This window comes from Physella acuta, unplaced genomic scaffold (genome assembly GCF_028476545.2).
Source record: "Physella acuta isolate Inbredline_101_S28 unplaced genomic scaffold, ASM2847654v3 ptg000626l, whole genome shotgun sequence".
In the NCBI taxonomy this organism is placed as follows: domain Eukaryota; kingdom Metazoa; phylum Mollusca; class Gastropoda; family Physidae; genus Physella; species Physella acuta.
Genome location: NW_026732145.1, coordinates 1,033 through 19,103, shown reverse-complemented (window position 1 = coordinate 19,103; position 18,071 = coordinate 1,033). Strand labels below are relative to the sequence as shown.

At 44.3% G+C, this 18,071-nt stretch overlaps 1 protein-coding gene across 1 annotated transcript in view; it reads left to right on the top strand.

Annotated features, from left to right (window-relative positions):
• LOC131948138 (synaptotagmin-16) overlaps positions 1 to 17,861 on the top strand; it is a gene marked incomplete at its 3' end in the record, with an annotated part of 67,162 nt that extends 49,301 nt beyond the window's left edge. The window contains 2 exon segments of the mRNA XM_059309660.1: positions 1,389 to 3,108; positions 17,758 to 17,861. Coding sequence (XP_059165643.1) covers positions 1,600 to 3,108; positions 17,758 to 17,861 — 1,613 coding nt within the window.
• Positions 17,862 to 18,071: the final 210 nt, after the last annotated feature.

Here is an 18,071-nt window from a genome sequence, read left to right as displayed (position 1 = left end):
CAGTCGGACAGTTATACACAGTCAGACAGTTATACACTGTCAGACTGTTATACACTGTCAGACTGTTATAAACTGTCAGACAGTTATACACAGTCAGACATACACAGTCAGACAGTTATACACAGTCAGACAGTTATACAATGTCAGACAGTTATACAATGTCAGACAGTTATACACAGTCAGACAGTTATACACTGTCAGACAGTTATACACAGTCAGACAGTTATACACAGTCAGACAGTTATACACAGTCAGACAGTTATACACAGTCAGACAGTTATACACTGTCAGACAGTTATACACTGTCAGACAGATATACACAGTCAGACAATTATACACTGTCAGACAGTTATACACTGTCAGACAGATACACACAGTCACATACGCAGAGGACGTAATCTAATGACACACTGAAGGGTCAAATGTCTGACACTAATCATGTTGTTACTGGGACTGTGGGCTCGTAAAATTCTAAGAATATTTACTCCCTAACAACCCTACAACCCGCGCCCTTACAACATCACCCAAACCCGACCCAACAACACGCCAACTCGACCCCATCCACCTACTCACTCACCTAACCTACTTTCCCACCCACCCACACAACACAACCCACCCCACACCACGCTACCTACTCAACCACCCCATCCACCCACCCACTCACCCACCCCACTCACCTACCCACCCCACTCACCTACCCGACCCCACTCACCTACCCATCCCACTCACCCACCCCACCCACCTACTCACCCAGCCTACCCACCCACCCCACTCACCTACCCACCCCAATCACCCACCCCACTCAACTACCCACCCCACTCACCCACCCACCCCACTCACCTACCCACCCCAATCACCCACCCCACTCAACTACCCACCCCACTCACCCACCCCACTCACCTACCCCACCCCACTCACCTACCCATCCCACTCACCCACCCCACCCACCTACTCACCCAGCCTTCCCACCCACCCCACTCACCTACCCACCCCAATCACCCACCCCACTCAACTACCCACCCCACTCACCCACCCACCCCACTCACCCACCCACCCCACTCACCCACCCACCCCACTCACCCACCCACCCCACTCACCCACCCACCCACCCCACTCACCCACTCTACTCACTCACGCCACTCATCAACCATGACGTATAAGATTTTGCCTCATAAATGATTACAGTGACGCATCAAGCCTCAGCTAATGAAATATAATTGCTTCTTATTAAACCGCAGCCTATTTCATATTTTGGACGATCAGTTACAAGTCAGAAATTAGCATTCATTAGCGTATCGAAACTATGATTTTTCAGCATTCATTAGAATATTAAATCATTTTTCAGATTTGAGAATGGCTTTAACAATACTGTTTCCATTTCGTTACAGAGCATAAAAAAATCATCAGATGACGCTGAGATGAATCACAAGATTAGAGGCTGATTGATAATCTACAAGCATGGCAGGTTGAGCCGGCTATTTTTAGCGGGATTTGTATCTGTGTCAAGGTCACCTCAGTAGAGATGCAGGGAATTTAAACAAGGCGTCCCCCACAGGCTCTCTCGTCCTTGACTTCCGACCTTGACCCCCCGCCCCCACGATGGCAGAGGATAAAAAAGGCAACGATACAATGAAGGAGCTGAGAGATTGGCTTGTGACGAAATGCCGGCTTCCCGGCTTCGGGAACGACCACGACAGAAACACTTCCGGTCGCAGGGGAGGGCGCGGGGCAAGCGGCGACAGGGGTCCGGTACAGCCGCAGCAGTTCTCGACGAACATCGTCACGCCGAGGACCATCCCCCAGTTCATCATCCCCGGGTCCAACGACTCGTCCAGACAGCCCAGCATCGGCTCCAACGACGACCTGGTCAGCCACTCCAGCGGCGAGCCGAGCGTGACGTCATGGTCAGCTTCTACCAGCCCGGGGGTGTCCCCGCGGTCGTCCTTCTCCGCTTTGGCCGCGCCGGAAAACAGTTTGGTCCGCATCCGCTCCGCTCCCGTCTCGCCTCGGAGAGACTCTCACGGGTTTCTGCGAGATTTCGGGATGAGATCCATGTCGAACCTGCCTCACGTGCAGGTAGATCAAGCCCCAGCGGCTAACGGCCACTCCCCCTCTACACCCCACAAGCTCTCAGCCTGCCGCACCAAAACCTACAACGACACCAAAGAAGCCGCCACCCCCGCAAGGAAAGGATCTTTAACTATCCCGACTTCAGAGTTCCGGTCACGGCCTAGAAGAATGCACCGGTCGTTTCAAGACTTCTACGTCCCGGATGAACGGTTCACCTCCAACGATTTGCTTCACGTCAACCACCTGACCGCCGAATACAGGGGAAACTACTCCGGGCTCACGGATAAAAACGAGTACTTGCCCATGAAAGAATCGTTTCGTCGTTCGCAGCGCTACTACCGCAGGCGGTCGTCGCTGGTGACCAACGACGTCATGCGGCTGTTGTACCACAACCAATCAGGCGATGCCGGGGGGTGCACGAACGGGAGCCCCCCGCAACTGAAGACCAGGAAACAGCTGGCGCCCATTGACCCGTTCCAGGACAAGAGACACTCCTCCCCAGAGGTGAGCGTGGTGGAGAAGAAACCCATCGTGGAGAGATCTCACTCTTTGGAGAAACCAAAGTCCAGCTCCCTCATCAACCTCATCGCCTCTCACCCACCGGCCGAAGAACAGCCCGCACCTAAGGCAAAAACTGAAACAGAACGCGGCGACGTCAAGTTCTCGTTTCAATATTTCCCGGCTACAAAAAGACTCAAGGTCATCCTCATTCGGGCGGAAGGCCTTCGTTTTCCGGAAAAACCCGATCTGGTTTTAAACCCATTTTTCAAAATCTGCCTTATGCCGGGGAAATTGCAAAAACAATGCTCCGAACCTGCGCGTCAGACATGCGCACCGAACCTAGACAAGGAGTTTTTCTTTACGGATCTTAACCTGGACGAAATGAAGAGTTTGAGGTTGAGGATTTTGGCCTTCCATAAAGCTCATCACCTCAAGCTCCCTGAGTACCTCGGTGAGTTGAACGTGCCTTTATCCAACTACGATCTACTCATGGAGAATCGCATGTGGAACGACCTCCATTTTAAACCTTACAAAAAGGTAAACAGTTGGTTTATTATTTGTTTTGTACAGAAGACATAGAAGTGAGAATAGATTTTAGATTCAGGGAAAAAGTAACGAAGTTAAAAAAAAAAAAAAAGTTTTAAGGCGATATTATTGTGAACATAAATAACTGCAATTGCTTTTCAAGCTTAACTAATTCTACTCAAAGTTTAATTCTTTGAGTATGACCAATAAACAAATAAAAGTAATGTTAGAAATTAAGCCATAATGATTATCAAATACACTAAATTTTTCTTCCCTCACCCTATAAAATATTATGAAAAAGTAGATTAGAACTTACGATTGTTTTTGTTTTTCTGCGCTCATTAAAACGCTACTTAATTATTTTCCTTTTTAATGACAACTAGGACGTACCATAACCCATCCTTGCAGACGATAGCCACGCCAGACTAGAATGTCTAGATACGTCCTTCACTGATTGCATATCCCTCGTTCCTCGCTCACTTGAGTGGTTTCTCTGTGAGGATGGGAAAACCTTCAAGGCAAAGCCTGGTCGCTGTCTCCCATCTCTTTCTCCCATCTCTGTCTCCCATCTCTGTCTCCCATCTCTGTCTCCCATCTCTGTCTCCCATCTGTCTCCCATCTCTGTCTCCCATCTGTCTCCCATCTCTGTCTCCCATCTCTGTCTCCCAGCTCTGTCTCCCATCTCTGTCTCCCATCTCTGTCTCCCATCTCTGTCTCCCAGCTCTGTCTCCCATCTCTGTCCCCCATCTCTGTCTCCCATCTCTGTCTCCCATCTCTGTCTCCCATCTCTGTCTCCCATCTCTGTCTCCCAGCTCTGTCTCCCATCTCTGTCTCCCATCTCTGTCTCCCAGCTCTGTCTCCCATCTCTGTCTCCCAGCTCTGTCTCCCATCTCTGTCTCCCATCTCTGTCTCCCAGCTCTGTCTCCCATCTCTGTCTCCCATCTCTGTCTCCCAGCTCTGTCTCCCATCTCTGTCTCCCATCTGTCACCCATCTCTGTCTCCCATCTGTCTCCCATCTCTGTCTCCCATCAGTCACCCATCTCTGTCTCCCATCTCTGTCTCCCATCTGTCACCCATCTCTGTCTCCCATCTCTGTCTCCCATCTCTGTCTCCCAATCTCTGTCTCCCATCTCTGTCTCCCATCTCTGTCTCCCATCTATGTCTCCTATCTCTGTCTCCCATCTGTCTCCCATCTCTGTCTCCCATCTGTCTCCCATCTCTGTCTCCCAATCTCTGTCTCCCATCTCTGTCTCCCATCTCTGTCTCCCATCTCTGTCACCCATCTCTGTCTCCCATCTGTCTCCCATCTCTGTCTCCCATCTGTCTCCCATCTCTGTCTCCCATCTCTGTCTCCCATCTCTGTCTCCCATCTCTGTCTCCCATCTCTGTCTACCATCTGTCTCCCATCTATGTCTCCCATCTCTGTCTCCCATCTCTGTCTCCCATCTGTCTCCCATCTCTGTCTCCCATCTGTCACCCATCTCTGTCTCCCATCTGTCTCCCATCTCTGTCTCCCATCTCTGTCTCTCTGTTTCCCATCTCTGTCTCCCATCTGTCTCCTCTCTGTCTCCCATCTCTGTCTCACATATGTCTCCCATCTGTCTCCCATCTCTGTCTCTCTGTCTCCCATCTGTCTCCCATCTCTGTCTCCCATCTCTGTCTCCCATCTCTGTCTCCCATCTCTGTCTCCCATCTCTGTCTACCATCTCTGTCTCCTATCTCTGTCCCCCATCTCTGTCTCCCATCTCTGTCTCCCATCTCTGTCTCCCATCTCTGTCTCCCATCTCTGTCTCCCAGCTCTGTCTCCCATCTCTGTCTCCCAGCTCTGTCTCCCATCTCTGTCTCCCATCTCTGTCTCCCATCTCTGTCTCCCATCTCTGTCTCCCATCTCTGTCACCCATCTCTGTCTCCCATCTCTGTCTCCCATCTCTGTCTCCCATCTCTGTCTCCCATCTCTGTCTCCCATCTCTGTCTCCCATCTCTGTCTCCCATCTCTGTCTCCCATCTCTGTCTCCCATCTGTCTCCCATCTATGTCTCCCATCTCTGTCTCCCATCTCTGTCTCCCATCTATCTCCCATCTCTGTCTCCCATCTGTCACCCATCTCTGTCTCCCATCTGTCTCCCATCTCTGTCTACCATCTCTGTCTCTCTGTTTCCCATCTCAGTCTCCCATCTGTCTCCTCTCTGTCTCCCATCTCTGTCTCACATATGTCTCCCATCTGTCTCCCATCTCTGTCTCTCTGTCTCCCATCTGTCTCCCATCTCTGTCTCCCATCTCTGTCTCCCATCTCTGTCTACCATCTCTGTCTCTCTGTTTCCCATCTCAGTCTCCCATCTGTCTCCTCTCTGTCTCCCATCTCTGTCTCACATATGTCTCCCATCTGTCTCCCATCTCTGTCTCTCTGTCTCCCATCTCTGTCTCCCATCTCTGTCTCCCATCTCTGTCTCTCTGTCTCCCATCTGTCTCCCATCTCTGTCTCCTATCTATGTCTCCCATCTCTGTCTCCCATCTCTGTCTCCCATCTCTGTCTCCCATCTCTGTCTCCCATCTCTGTCTCCTATCTCTGTCCCCCATCTCTGTCTCCCATCTCTGTCTCCCATCTCTGTCTCCCATCTATGTCTCCTATCTCTGTCTCCCATCTGTCACCCATCTCTGTCTCCCATCTCTGTCCCCCATCTCTGTCTCCCATCTCTGTCTCCCATCTCTGTCTCCCATCAATGTCTCCTATCTCTGTCTCCCATCTGTCACCCATCTCTGTCTCCCATCTCTGTCTCCCATCTCTGTCTCCTATCTATGTCTCCTATCTCTGTCTCCCATCTGTCACCCATCTCTGTCTCCCATCTGTCACCCATCTCTGTCTCCCATCTGTCTCCCATCTCTGTCTCCCATCTCTGTCTCCCATCTCTGTCTCCCATCTCTGTCTCCCATCTGTCACCCATCTCTGTCTCCCATCTGTCTCCCATCTCTGTCTCCCATCTCTGTCTCCCATCTCTGTCTCCCATCTCTGTCTCCCATCTCTGTCTCCCATCTCTGTCTCCCATCTGTCTCCCATCTCTGTCTCCCATCTGTCTTCCATCTCTGTGTACCATCTGTCTCCCATCTCTGTCTCTCTGTCTCCCATCTGTCTCCCATCTCTGTCTCCCATCTGTCTCCCATCTCTGTCTCCCATCTCTGTCTCCCATCTGTCTCCCATCTCTGTCTCCCATCTGTCTCCCATCTCTGTCTCCCATCTCTGTCTCCCATCTCTGTCTCCCATCTGTCACCCATCTCTGTCTCCCATCTGTCTCCCATCTCTGTCTCCCATCTCTGTCTCCCATCTCTGTCTCCCATCTCTGTCTCCCATCTCTGTCTCCCATCTCTGTCTCCCATCTGTCTCCCATCTCTGTCTCCCATCTGTCTTCCATCTCTGTGTACCATCTGTCTCCCATCTCTGTCTCTCTGTCTCCCATCTGTCTCCCATCTCTGTCTCCCATCTGTCTCCCATCTCTGTCTCCCATCTCTGTCTCCCATCTCTGTCTCCCATCTATGTCTCCTATCTCTGTCTCCCATCTCTGTCTCCCATCTGTCTCCCATCTCTGTCTCCCATCTGTCTCCCATCTTCTCCCTCTGCGATAACTAAATCCTAAAACTTTAAATTAAACCACGGGAATGAAAAAAATTGAAATAAAACCATCGGACCTGAATTTCCATCCCTCCATCATCCCTTCAAATCTATTAATTTCAAATTGAATAAAAAAGCCATAGTGTAGCTACAAGAGATTACATTTTCCATGCGGGGAGTTTTCTCGCCCGCAACCCGGATTTTATTTGTATATGTTTTTTGTCCCCACAATCTGATGACGCGCCAATTTTTGTGTGCAGTTCCTCAACAGGGGCGTTAATTTGATTGTTCTTTTTTTTTCCCCCAAGACGTCAGCAGGTTTTCCTCTCTGAGTAGTGTCGTCTCCTCCCATGCATAAAGCCATTACCGTCTCCTACATGAATCACAGATTTGTGTATGCTAGTAGCATTCAAGCAGAACCGATTGGAATGTTAAGAACGTTTCGCCGTCAGGTTATTATAATTTTTTTTCCCAGTTTAAAAAAAAATGGGTTGAACGATTTGACGGGTTTTAAAACACAAATAATCTTTTAAATTTTCTGTTTAAACTTAAGAAATACAAGTCAAGTGGAATGGAAATCTAACAATGATTTATAGAAGAAAAAAATCGTTGTTATAATATCTGCGATTAAATTTTGAAGAAAACCATTAAAAAAAAACAAATAAAATGTGGATTATTCATTTTTGAAAAATATATTTTTTAAAGATTTATAACGACATTTGCTATTAAAATTGTATTATTATTATTATATTATTGTCTTCAACAATTCTTATCAAAGTTATTTAAAGTAATATATTTTCACTAGTGTAACTGTAGCCGTTAGCTCCCCAGGGGCCACAAAGGAAAAAATGATGATGATGAATGATATTTCTACTCCAACTTCCGATTTACAATCCCGTTTGATAGTTTCCAATCACAGCATTCGTTAGGTGCTTGTTGTTTGTTATTGTTGAATTAAATTTTGTGTCGATGTTGTTTGTCGTATTGAATCAAATATTTGTGTCAATACTGATAACTTGTTTTTTTTTTGGCGAGAACATCAATCAACCCCCTCCCCCTCCCAACCTCCACACTCTTTGGCGTGAATGTGTTTAGATTTTATCCACAAATACAAAGATAATCCTTGGCTAAAACGGAGGATTTTCTTTTTAAAATGCGAGACGGCACTCAAAGAACTTTTCTCTGATAGATTTTTTTTCTTGATGCATTATCAAACAATGCCCCCCCCCCACCTTAAAGCCTACACATTTAAAACTCCAATTTTGTGTTGCTTTGTGTTTTTTATGTACAGTTTTTAAATTACCATTGTTTCCTATTTTATTCTATAAAAAGCACACACTTTATCATTGCAGACAAAACATCATTCACACGGTTATCTAATGTATTGTTTTCGCAGTCTAAATTTAATATAAAGCTTTTTTTTTGTGTTATACTATTGAATGCTTCACCTTAGCCCCTCCTATGTTGGGGTGTCTATGTAAGGAAGTCTACTAGATTTGACAATTGTATCGTTTTTGTTTTCACTAAACTTCCTTTGTTAGTGTTGGAGTAGTCCAGACAAGAGTCGTTTCCCTTGTTTCAACAAGTGTCAGCGCCCAGTTCATCTCCCAGCTGTCGCAGTGATCTAACTTGATACAGATATGAACGCTGGTCTGAGCCCAATCGATGACAGGGAGGTTATGAACAGACCTATCGATCATACACTGATCCCATGCTGACCCCAGACCATTACAAAAATGTTAGCCTCACTGTTCGAATGAAATCAGTCATTGATTTTTTTTTCTTCTGCTGATCTGTGGTGGATGTTATAACCGGAAGTAACCGGGGTGGGGGGAGGAAGGGGGTAGCCGGATGGGAGGTGGTCGGGTTGCAGGTAACCGGAGGGTGGGGGTGGTTGCCGGAAAGGGATGTGGCCGGAAGTGAGTGTCCGGATGGAGGGTGGGGGAGGGGCGCTGTTGGGCAGGGCTGTTAGTTTATTATCTTGGTCCACTAGGCGTTGGGAAAAACGAAGAGATATTACAGCCTGTCTAACCCTTCATTACAAACTACATATTACAAAAGCCAGTCTATCCCCCATATTACAGAAATTGGCCTATCCCCATATTACAAAAGCCAGTCTATCCCCCATATTACAGAAACTGGCCTATCCCCATATTACAGAAATTGGCCTATCCCCATATTAAAGAAATTGGCCTATCCCCATATTACAAAAGCCAGTCTATCCCCATATTACAGAAACTGGCCTATCCCCATATTACAGAAATTGGCCTATCTCCATATTAAAGAAATTGGCCTATCCCCATATTACAAAAGCCAGTCTATCCCCATATTACAGAAACTGGCCTATCCCCATATTACAAAAGCCAGCCTATCCCCATATTAAAGAAATTGGCCTATCCCCATATTACAAAAGCCAGTCTATCCCCATATAACAAAAACTTGCCTATCCCCATATTACGAAAGCCAGTCTATCCCCATATAACAGAAACTGGCTTATCCCCATATTACAAAAGCCAATATACCCCTCTATTTTATAAGATCTTCTACCTCGACATGTCGACATTACAAAAGCCAGCACACCCTCTCCCACCCAGATGGCCCTAGGCGACAGTATAGATACTAACACATGCACGGACATAGCCGCTGAAGAGTTGGGGAAGGAGGGGAGGGATGGATTATCTGGATAGCAATGTCCGGGTGGTGCTCGTTAACGGAAAAGTACTACACAATGTTCGCTTAAAAAGTTGATTAATTAATTAATTATATATTTCCAGACAGTGGAGAAGTTGCGAATGTGTGATATATTCGAGTATATATATATATATATATATATATATAAATATATATATATATATATATATATATATATATATATATATATATATATATATATATATATATATATATATATATATATATATATATTTAAAACAGTACCATAAAATACTCCAACTTTCTCGATTAAAGTTTTATTAATGCCCTAAAATAATCTTCATGAAACTAAATTGTGTTACGCTTGAGCAAAGGCATATTATGTTTTACATCATCTAAAGGTGAGATTAATTTCACGTGAGTTACCGATGTACAGGTGTAATTACTTTTCCCTCATTTGTTCAGTTAATCTCTCGTAAAAATAACTGCCAAAGGTCTGCAATGATTGAGTGTTTTAGGAGCCTAACTGTTTGTTACTCTTCTTCTGATGAATCAATTATTGTTTTTCGCACGTTTTGTATTTTTTCCCTCCAAATGGCATCATGCTTGAGTTCAGTTTCGACATCAGATTGTTTACGGTACGAGGGATTGCGTGAAATCAGTTAGAGGAGGCGTTCGGGTGTCACTAACACAGTCCGTCCACCCCACACAAAGAGACTTCCCGTCCCCCACCCCACACAAACAGACTTCCTGTCCCCCACCCCACACAAAGAGACTTCCTGTCCCCCAACCCACACAAAGTGACTTCCCGTCCCCCACTGCGGCCATCGGTTCGGCCTCACAAACTGTAGATCACATGCCTCATCCATTTCACGTTCTGGTAGAATCTGGGGTTGGGCACGACATGGACAATGGCTACAAACTTTCTGGATTTCTGGTAGGGACAATGGCTTCAAACTTTCTGGTTTTCTGGTAGAGACAATGGCTTTAAACTTTGATTTCTGGTAGGGACAATGGCTTCAAACTTTCTGGTTTTCTGGTAGAGACAATGGCTTTAAACTTTGATTTCTGGTAGGGACAATGGCTTCAAACTTTCTGGTTTTCTGGTAGAGACAATGGCTTCAAACTTTCTGGTTTTCTGGTAGGGACAATGGCTTCAAACTTTCTGGTTTTCTGGTAGAGACAATGGCTTCAAACTTTCTGGTTTTCTGGTAGGGACAATGGCTTCAAACTTTCTGGTTTTCTGGTAGAGACAATGGCTTTAAACTTTGATTTCTGGTAGGGACAATGGCTTCAAACTTTAGGATTTCTGGTAGGCTTCAAACTTTATGTTTTCTGGTAGGCTACAAACTTTAGGATTTCTGGTAGGGACAATGGCTTCAAACTTTAGGATTTCTGGTAGGCTTCAAACTTTAGGATTTCTGGTAGGCTTCAAACTTGAGGATTTCTTGTAGGCTTCAAACTTTAGGATTTCTGGTAGGGACAATGGCTACTAACTTTAGGATTTCTGGTAGGCTTCAAACTTTAGGATTTCTGGTAGGCTTCAAACTTTAGGATTTCTGGTAGGCTTCAAACTTTAGGATTTCTGGTAGGCTACTAACTTTAGGATTTCTGGTAGGCTTCAAACTTTAGGATTTCTGGTAGGGACAATGGCTTCAAACTTGAGGATTTCTGGTATGACAATGGCTTAGACTTATATAGTCGGGACAATGACTTTACTTCATCATGAATCTGAGTTAACTTTTATTAAAGTTCTATGTTCAGATCCTGGTCATACTAAAATTTCTATTGAGATGCGTGCTAAAGTATCTGAATACACATAACTAGTACAGTAACCGAAAAACGTATATTCCTTGTCTAATGCATTGCTATTTTCATCTAAAGAATTGTTTTTTGTGTCTCTGGCGATGTAACGTTTATGTGCAGTGATTACATATTATCTGACGTCCTTGCAGACTTACGTCATTGTTACCTGTATGTCCCATGTTTACGTCTGACGTCCAAGCCCACTTAAGGGCCGTCGCTACACTTTAGGGATCCAATACATACATCTCAACAGCGTTATTGTCAGACAGCTCCAGTCAATTCCCGGGAGACTAGTACCACGTGACCCACTAGCCCCACTGTGATTGTCGTCACCATCAGTGCAACCATACTCAGGGGAAGTAACCAACAAATGCGAGTTTACTCCCTTTATTTATATCCCGTGTTTTTTTTTCTCGCGTGACGAATCGACGTAAAAACAGGCATAAATTTCTGCACTGCAAAATGGTAGCCCGTGACATCACGTCCCGTGGGGGGGTGGGGGTGCTGTCACATGACACGGCGCTGCATTAGTTAGAGTAATTGGATATTCTTTCTGGGCGAATTTCTCAGCTCATTTATTCTGGAGGTCTTTTTTGTAGCACACAAATTACTGGGTTCTGATTGGTCAATTTAATCAAAAGAATAACAGGCTCCGACCTGTGTCTTTAACAGAGTATTTTTGTTTATCAGTTGTCTCAGTGGAATATTTTTCGGTGTCTTTAACAGAGTATTTTTGTTTATCAGTTGTCTCAGTGGAATAATTTTGTTAAAGCTAGGGATCTAACGCAATAAATAGGTAGCTATTCACCATCTAATTTTCAGAAACTCTCACTTCAATTAGGATACGTACAAAATTAAAATAACAGTTACATTGACTTAGGTCTAAAAACGTGTTGACTCACAGACAGATAAAACACACATACACATGAAGAAGAAAAAAACGCCCCCCCCCCCCCCGAAAGAACGAAATAGAATTTATGTGGAAAATATATGCTTACCAGTGTGTGTCCACTCCTCCCCCACCCCGGAACTTAAGTCCCCCACCACGGAAAAAGAGTCTGGAAGAAACAGTTGTAGTTGATCTTGTCGATCAGAATAAACAGCATAGTAGTGAGAACAAACAATGTTTTTCAGTGGCCTCGTTCGCAATAAATTTTAAGGCAAATCTAGGCAGATCTTAAACAAGATTAATGGTTTGTACATACGATAGTCTGTCACTGATATATAACCGAATACATCAGTTTATCTATTTTAGTCCACATGAGTCTGTTAACTAGACAGCTAATTGAAAAGAATAACAAAGTAGCCTATATATGCTTCTAAAGACGCAATTTTAAAATTAAGTAGGCGCAAGGCAATGTTTATTTTATCACTAATGTATTCACTAATCACTATTTAAAATACTTATATTTCAATACAAACTTATGTTTTATTCAGTGCTATATCATACTGCATTACTGTTTCAATTTTAAACTATAAATTTAGTTGATTACTAGAATACCCGTCATCCGTTGGATAACTGTGGGTTTCGGGGGTCATCCATAAAAAAACATCACGTCTGTCACTCAGAGGCATAGCGACCCTTCCCGGCGCCCGGGGACAAACTTTTCGATTTTAACCCCCCCCCCCAAGATTTCGATTTTCAACCCCCCCCCTCAAACTTTCGATTTGCACCCCCCTCAACCTTTCAATTTATTTTTCCAAACCATTTTGGCGCCCCAACATATGTCCCCCCGCCCCCCCCTCCACCTCCCCCCGCCTCCCCTTCCCCCCCCCCCGCCTCCCCCCTCCCCCCCGCCTCCCCTCCCGCCCCCCCCCTCCTCGCTACGCTACTGCAGTGTCACTTATGGTCACAAAAAACAGACCCCACATTCAAAAATATGTTTTTTATCTTTTAAAAACACCGAAAACACCGATTTCGGACTATCCCTTCATATACTGACGTCACATGTGACCTACTCAACTCTACTTCACCTGCCCAGTGTCCCGCCAAGTCTCAGACAACTTGTTTTTATCGTTTAAAAAACGATTCCAGCCGAGCATGTCTCTGACCACACTATCCTTTCATATGCTTAGGACAAAGAAACAGATGAACTCTACTTCACCTGCCCTGTATCCTGCCAAGTTCAGATAGGCAACTTTATCATTCACATCTAAAAAAAAAAATATTGAAAAAAAAATATCATTGACATATTGGTCTAGAACCTGTGCCACCCACATGAGAGCGGGCTACGCTACCAACTTAGCTATTTACTCGTGACGTCACAAATGAATTTTTATACTATACTTTTGAGTCTCCGCGCATAGATCTAGTAGTAGTAACTTTCAAATTAAATTTAATCTTAAATTAGCCAAACAAAGATTTATATAAAATAATTAAGGCCTGAAATAGATTCTAGATGTATTAAGGCCTGAAATAGATTCTAGATGTAGAATTTACATTAAGTCTAGATCTAGAATTTACACTGAGTCTAGTAGTGACCTAGAATCTAGATCTAGGCTAGATCTAGGCTAGATTCATAACTTCCATTCGACAGCTGATCTTTAGATCTAGAGAAATTTATCGTAAAACTAAATGAAAAAGACAGTTGAAAATTGATATAAGTGTTGGAACGTAATAAATACAGCAAACGGACGTATTGTTTAAGTTATAGCCGGCAGAAAATTAGCTTTGTAACGCGTTAAACTTTTGAATGGGCCACAAAGTCTATGATGAGTCCGCCATTTTTATTGAACCAAAAAGTAAACACATCAAGGGACGTCACTATCCCCACAAAGTTTATTCAAAGTATTAACATTTTTAAAAAAATACGGTTAATTTAACTATGAATAAATCAATAAATTAATTAACGTCTTTAAATAAATTTGTGATCAACAGTCTGTCTGCATTAAAAAATTATTCTCTACCTGCATACTATTTTACAGCTTTCCAGATAGAGTCGAACATATCACAATAGTCGATCAGGCAAACAAATAAATATTCAAACATGTAAACAAAGTTGAGTTTTAGTAGTATACTAGAATACCCGTCATCCGTTGGATAACTGTGGGTTTCGGGGGTCATCCATCAAAAAACATCACGTCTGTCACTCAGAGGCATAGCGAGCCTTCCCGGCGCCCGGGGACAAACTTTTCGATTTTAACCCCCCCCCCCAAGATTTCGATTTTCAACCCCCCCCCCCTCAAACTTTTGATGTGCACCCCCCCCCCCCACTCAAACTTTCGATTTGAACCCCCCTCAACCTTTCAATTTATTTTTCCAAACCATTTTGGCGCCCCAACATATGTCCCCCCGCCCCCCCCCCTCCCCCCTCCCCCCGCCTCCCCTTCCCCCCCCCCCCCCGCCTCCCCTCCCGCCCCCCCCCCCCCTCCTCGCTACGCTACAAAAAACAGACCCCACATTCAAAAATATGTTTCTTATCTTTTAAAAACACCGAAAACACCGATTTCGGACTATCCCTTCATATACTGACGTCACATGTGACCTACTCAACTCTACTTCACCTGCCCAGTGTCCCGCCAAGTCTCAGACAACATGTTTCTATCGTTTAAAAAACGATTCCAGCCGAGCATGTCTCTGACCACACTATCCTTTCATATGCTTAGGACAAAGAAACAGATGAAACCTACTTCACCTGCCCTGTGCCCCGCGAGTTCCTGATAGTCAACCTTATCATTCACATATAGGGCTTAAGAAAAAATAATTGAAAACGTAAAAAAAAAGTTCTATTAATTTTTATGACACTGACTTTAAAATTTAGCCTTCACTCTCCAAAGCAAATTTTAAAATGCTTTTCTGGCATATCTAGCCCTGGCCACCTATACCATGTTTAAATAATGTGAACACCCGCCATCTTGCTCGTGGTAAACATGGCCTAAAAATGGTCCGAAGTCATTCGTCCGGTCCGGACGCCATATTGTTGTTAGCAGCCGACCACGCCTCCAAGTTAGTTAGTAATCCTACTATATCTAGATATAGAACCTAGATTTAAAAAATCCCATTTATTCTCGAATTAGATGATCATTGAAGCTAAACAAAGATTTATGTAAAATAATTAAGGCCTGAAATAGATTCTAGATGTAGAATTTACATTAAGTCTAGATCTAGATATACATATTACATTGAGTCTAGTGACCTAGATCTAGGCTAGATCTAGTTCTAGTCTAGAATCTAGGCTAGATTCATAAACAGCTGATCTTTAGATCTAGAGAAATTTATTGTAAAACTAATGAAAAAAGGCAGTTTAAAATTGATATAAGTGTTGGAACGTAATAAATACAGCAAACGGACGTATTGTTTAAGTTATAGCCGGCAGAAAATTAGCTTTGTAACGCGTTAAACTTTTGAATGGGCCACAAAGTCTATGATGAAGTCTGCCATTTTTATTGTACTAAAAAAGTAAACACATCAAGGGACGTCACTATTCCCACAAAGTTTAGTCAATGTTTTAACATTTTCTTGGACAGATTGTAGATCTAGAGAAATTTATCGTAAAACTAAATGAAAAAAGACAGTTTAAAATTGATATAAGTGTTGGAACGTAATAAATACAGCAAACGGACGTATTGTTAAAGTTATGACCGACAGAAAATTAGATTTAGAACGCGTTAAACTTTTGAATGGGAACACAATTTTCTTCAATAGACGCCGCCATTTTATTGTACTAAAGAGTAAACAAAAACCTGTGACGTCACTATTCCCACAAAGTTTAGTCAAGGTTTTAACATTTAAAAAAAAATGGGTTATTCTGCGTAGGAATAAATCAATAAATTAATTAACGTCTTTAAATAAATTTGTGATTAACAGTCTGTCTGCATTAAAAAATTATTCTCTACCTACATACTATTTTACAGCTCTCCAGATAGAGCCGAACATATCAGGATACTTGATCAGGCAAACAAACAAACAAACAAAAAAACAAATAAATATTCAAACATGTAAACAAACTTGACTTTTAGTAGTATATAGATAGATTTTATAGAATATGTGGTTTCTCATATGAACGCTTAGTGTGTGGCCCATGAGTTGCTGAAGTATCATGCCGACTGTTTTACTGTAAGGCTGTAATTGTTGTTATGGTTTAAGATGTCTACATATAATTTCCGTCCCCTTAGGATCTCGGCCACTAAAGGCCGACTGATTTACCGTAAGACTGTAATTCTTGTCATTCCTCTCCCCTCAGGATCTCGGCCACTTAAAGGCCAACTGCTGTACTGTAAGACTGTAGTTCTTGTCATCCGACTGCTGTACTGTAAGACTGTAGTTCTTGTCATCCGACTGCTGTAGTGTAAGACTGTATTTCTTGTCATTTCTCCGCCCCCCCTCAGGATCTCGGCCACCTCCAGGTTGAGCTGATGCTGTACTGTAAGACTGTAATTCTTGTCATTTCTGTCCACTCAGGATCTCGGCCGATAGCTGTACCGTAAGACTGTATTTCTTGTCATTTCTCCCCCCCCCCCCTCAGGATCTCGGCCACCTCCAGGTTGAGCTGATGCTGTACTGTAAGACTATAATTCTTGTCATTTCTGCCCTCCCCCAGGACTAAACTAAAGGCCAACTGCTGTACTGTAAGACTGTAATTCTTGTCATTTCTGCCCCCCCCCAGGACTAAACTAAAGGCCAACTGCTGTACTGTAAGACTGTAATTCTTGTCATTTCTGCCCCCCCCCCCCCCCCAGGACTTAACTAAAGGCCAACTGCTGTACTGTAAGACTGTAATTCTTGTCATTTCTGCCCCCCCCCCCCAGGACTTAACTAAAGGCCAACTGCTGTACTGTAAGACTGTATTTCTTGTCATTTCTGTCCCCCCAGGACTTAACTAAAGGGCGACTGCTGTACTGTAAGACTGTAATTCTTGTCATTTGTCCCCCCCCCCCCCGGACTTAACTAAAGGCCAACTGCTGTACTGTAAGACTGTAATTCTTGTCATTTCCGTCCCCCCCCCCCAGGACTTAACTAAAGGCCAACTGCTGTACTGTAAGATTGTAATTCTTGTCATTTCTCTCCACTAAGGATCGCGGCCACTAAAGGCCAACTGCTGTACTGTAAGACTGTAATTCTTGTCATTCCTCTACCCTCAAGATCTCGGCCACTTATAGGCCGACTGCTGTACTGTAAGACTGTATTTCTTGTCATTTCTGTCCACTCAGGATCTCGGCCACTAAAGGCCAACTGCTGTACTGTAAGACTGTATTTCTTGTCATTTCTCTCCCCCCCCCCCAGGACTTAACTAAAGACCAACTGCTGTACCGTAAGACTGTATTTCTTGTCATTTCTCTCCCCCCCAGGACTTAACTAAAGACCAACTGCTGTACCGTAAGACTGTATTTCTTGTCATTTCTCTCCCCCCCCCCCCCAGGACTTAACTAAAGACCAACTGCTGTACTGTAAGACTGTATTTCTTGTCATCCGACTGCTGTACCGTAAGACTGTAATTCTTGTCATTCCTCTCCCCCCAGGATCTCGGCCACTTAAAGGCCAACTGCTGTACTGTAAGACTGTAATTCTTGTCATTTCTGCCCCCCCCCCCCAGGACTTAACTAGAGGCCAACTGGTGTACCGTAAGACTGTAATTCTTGTCATTCCTCTCCCCCCCCCAGGATCTCGGGCACCTGCAGGTGGAGCTGATGCTGGACTCCAAGCTCTGCAGGCTGTCTGTGGGCGTGAACCAAGCCAGAGGTCTACCTAGCCAACACCTGACAGGGGCGCCAGGTGAGTAGAACAAGGTCACTGACCTGGGGCACCAGGTGAGTAGAACAAGGTCACTGACCTGGGGCACCTGGTGAGTAGAACAAGGTCACTGACCTGGGGCACCTGGTGAGTAGAACAAGGTCACTGACCTGGGGCACCAGGTGAGTAGAACAAGGTCACTGACCTGGGGCACCAGGTGAGTAGAACAAGGTCACTGACTCGG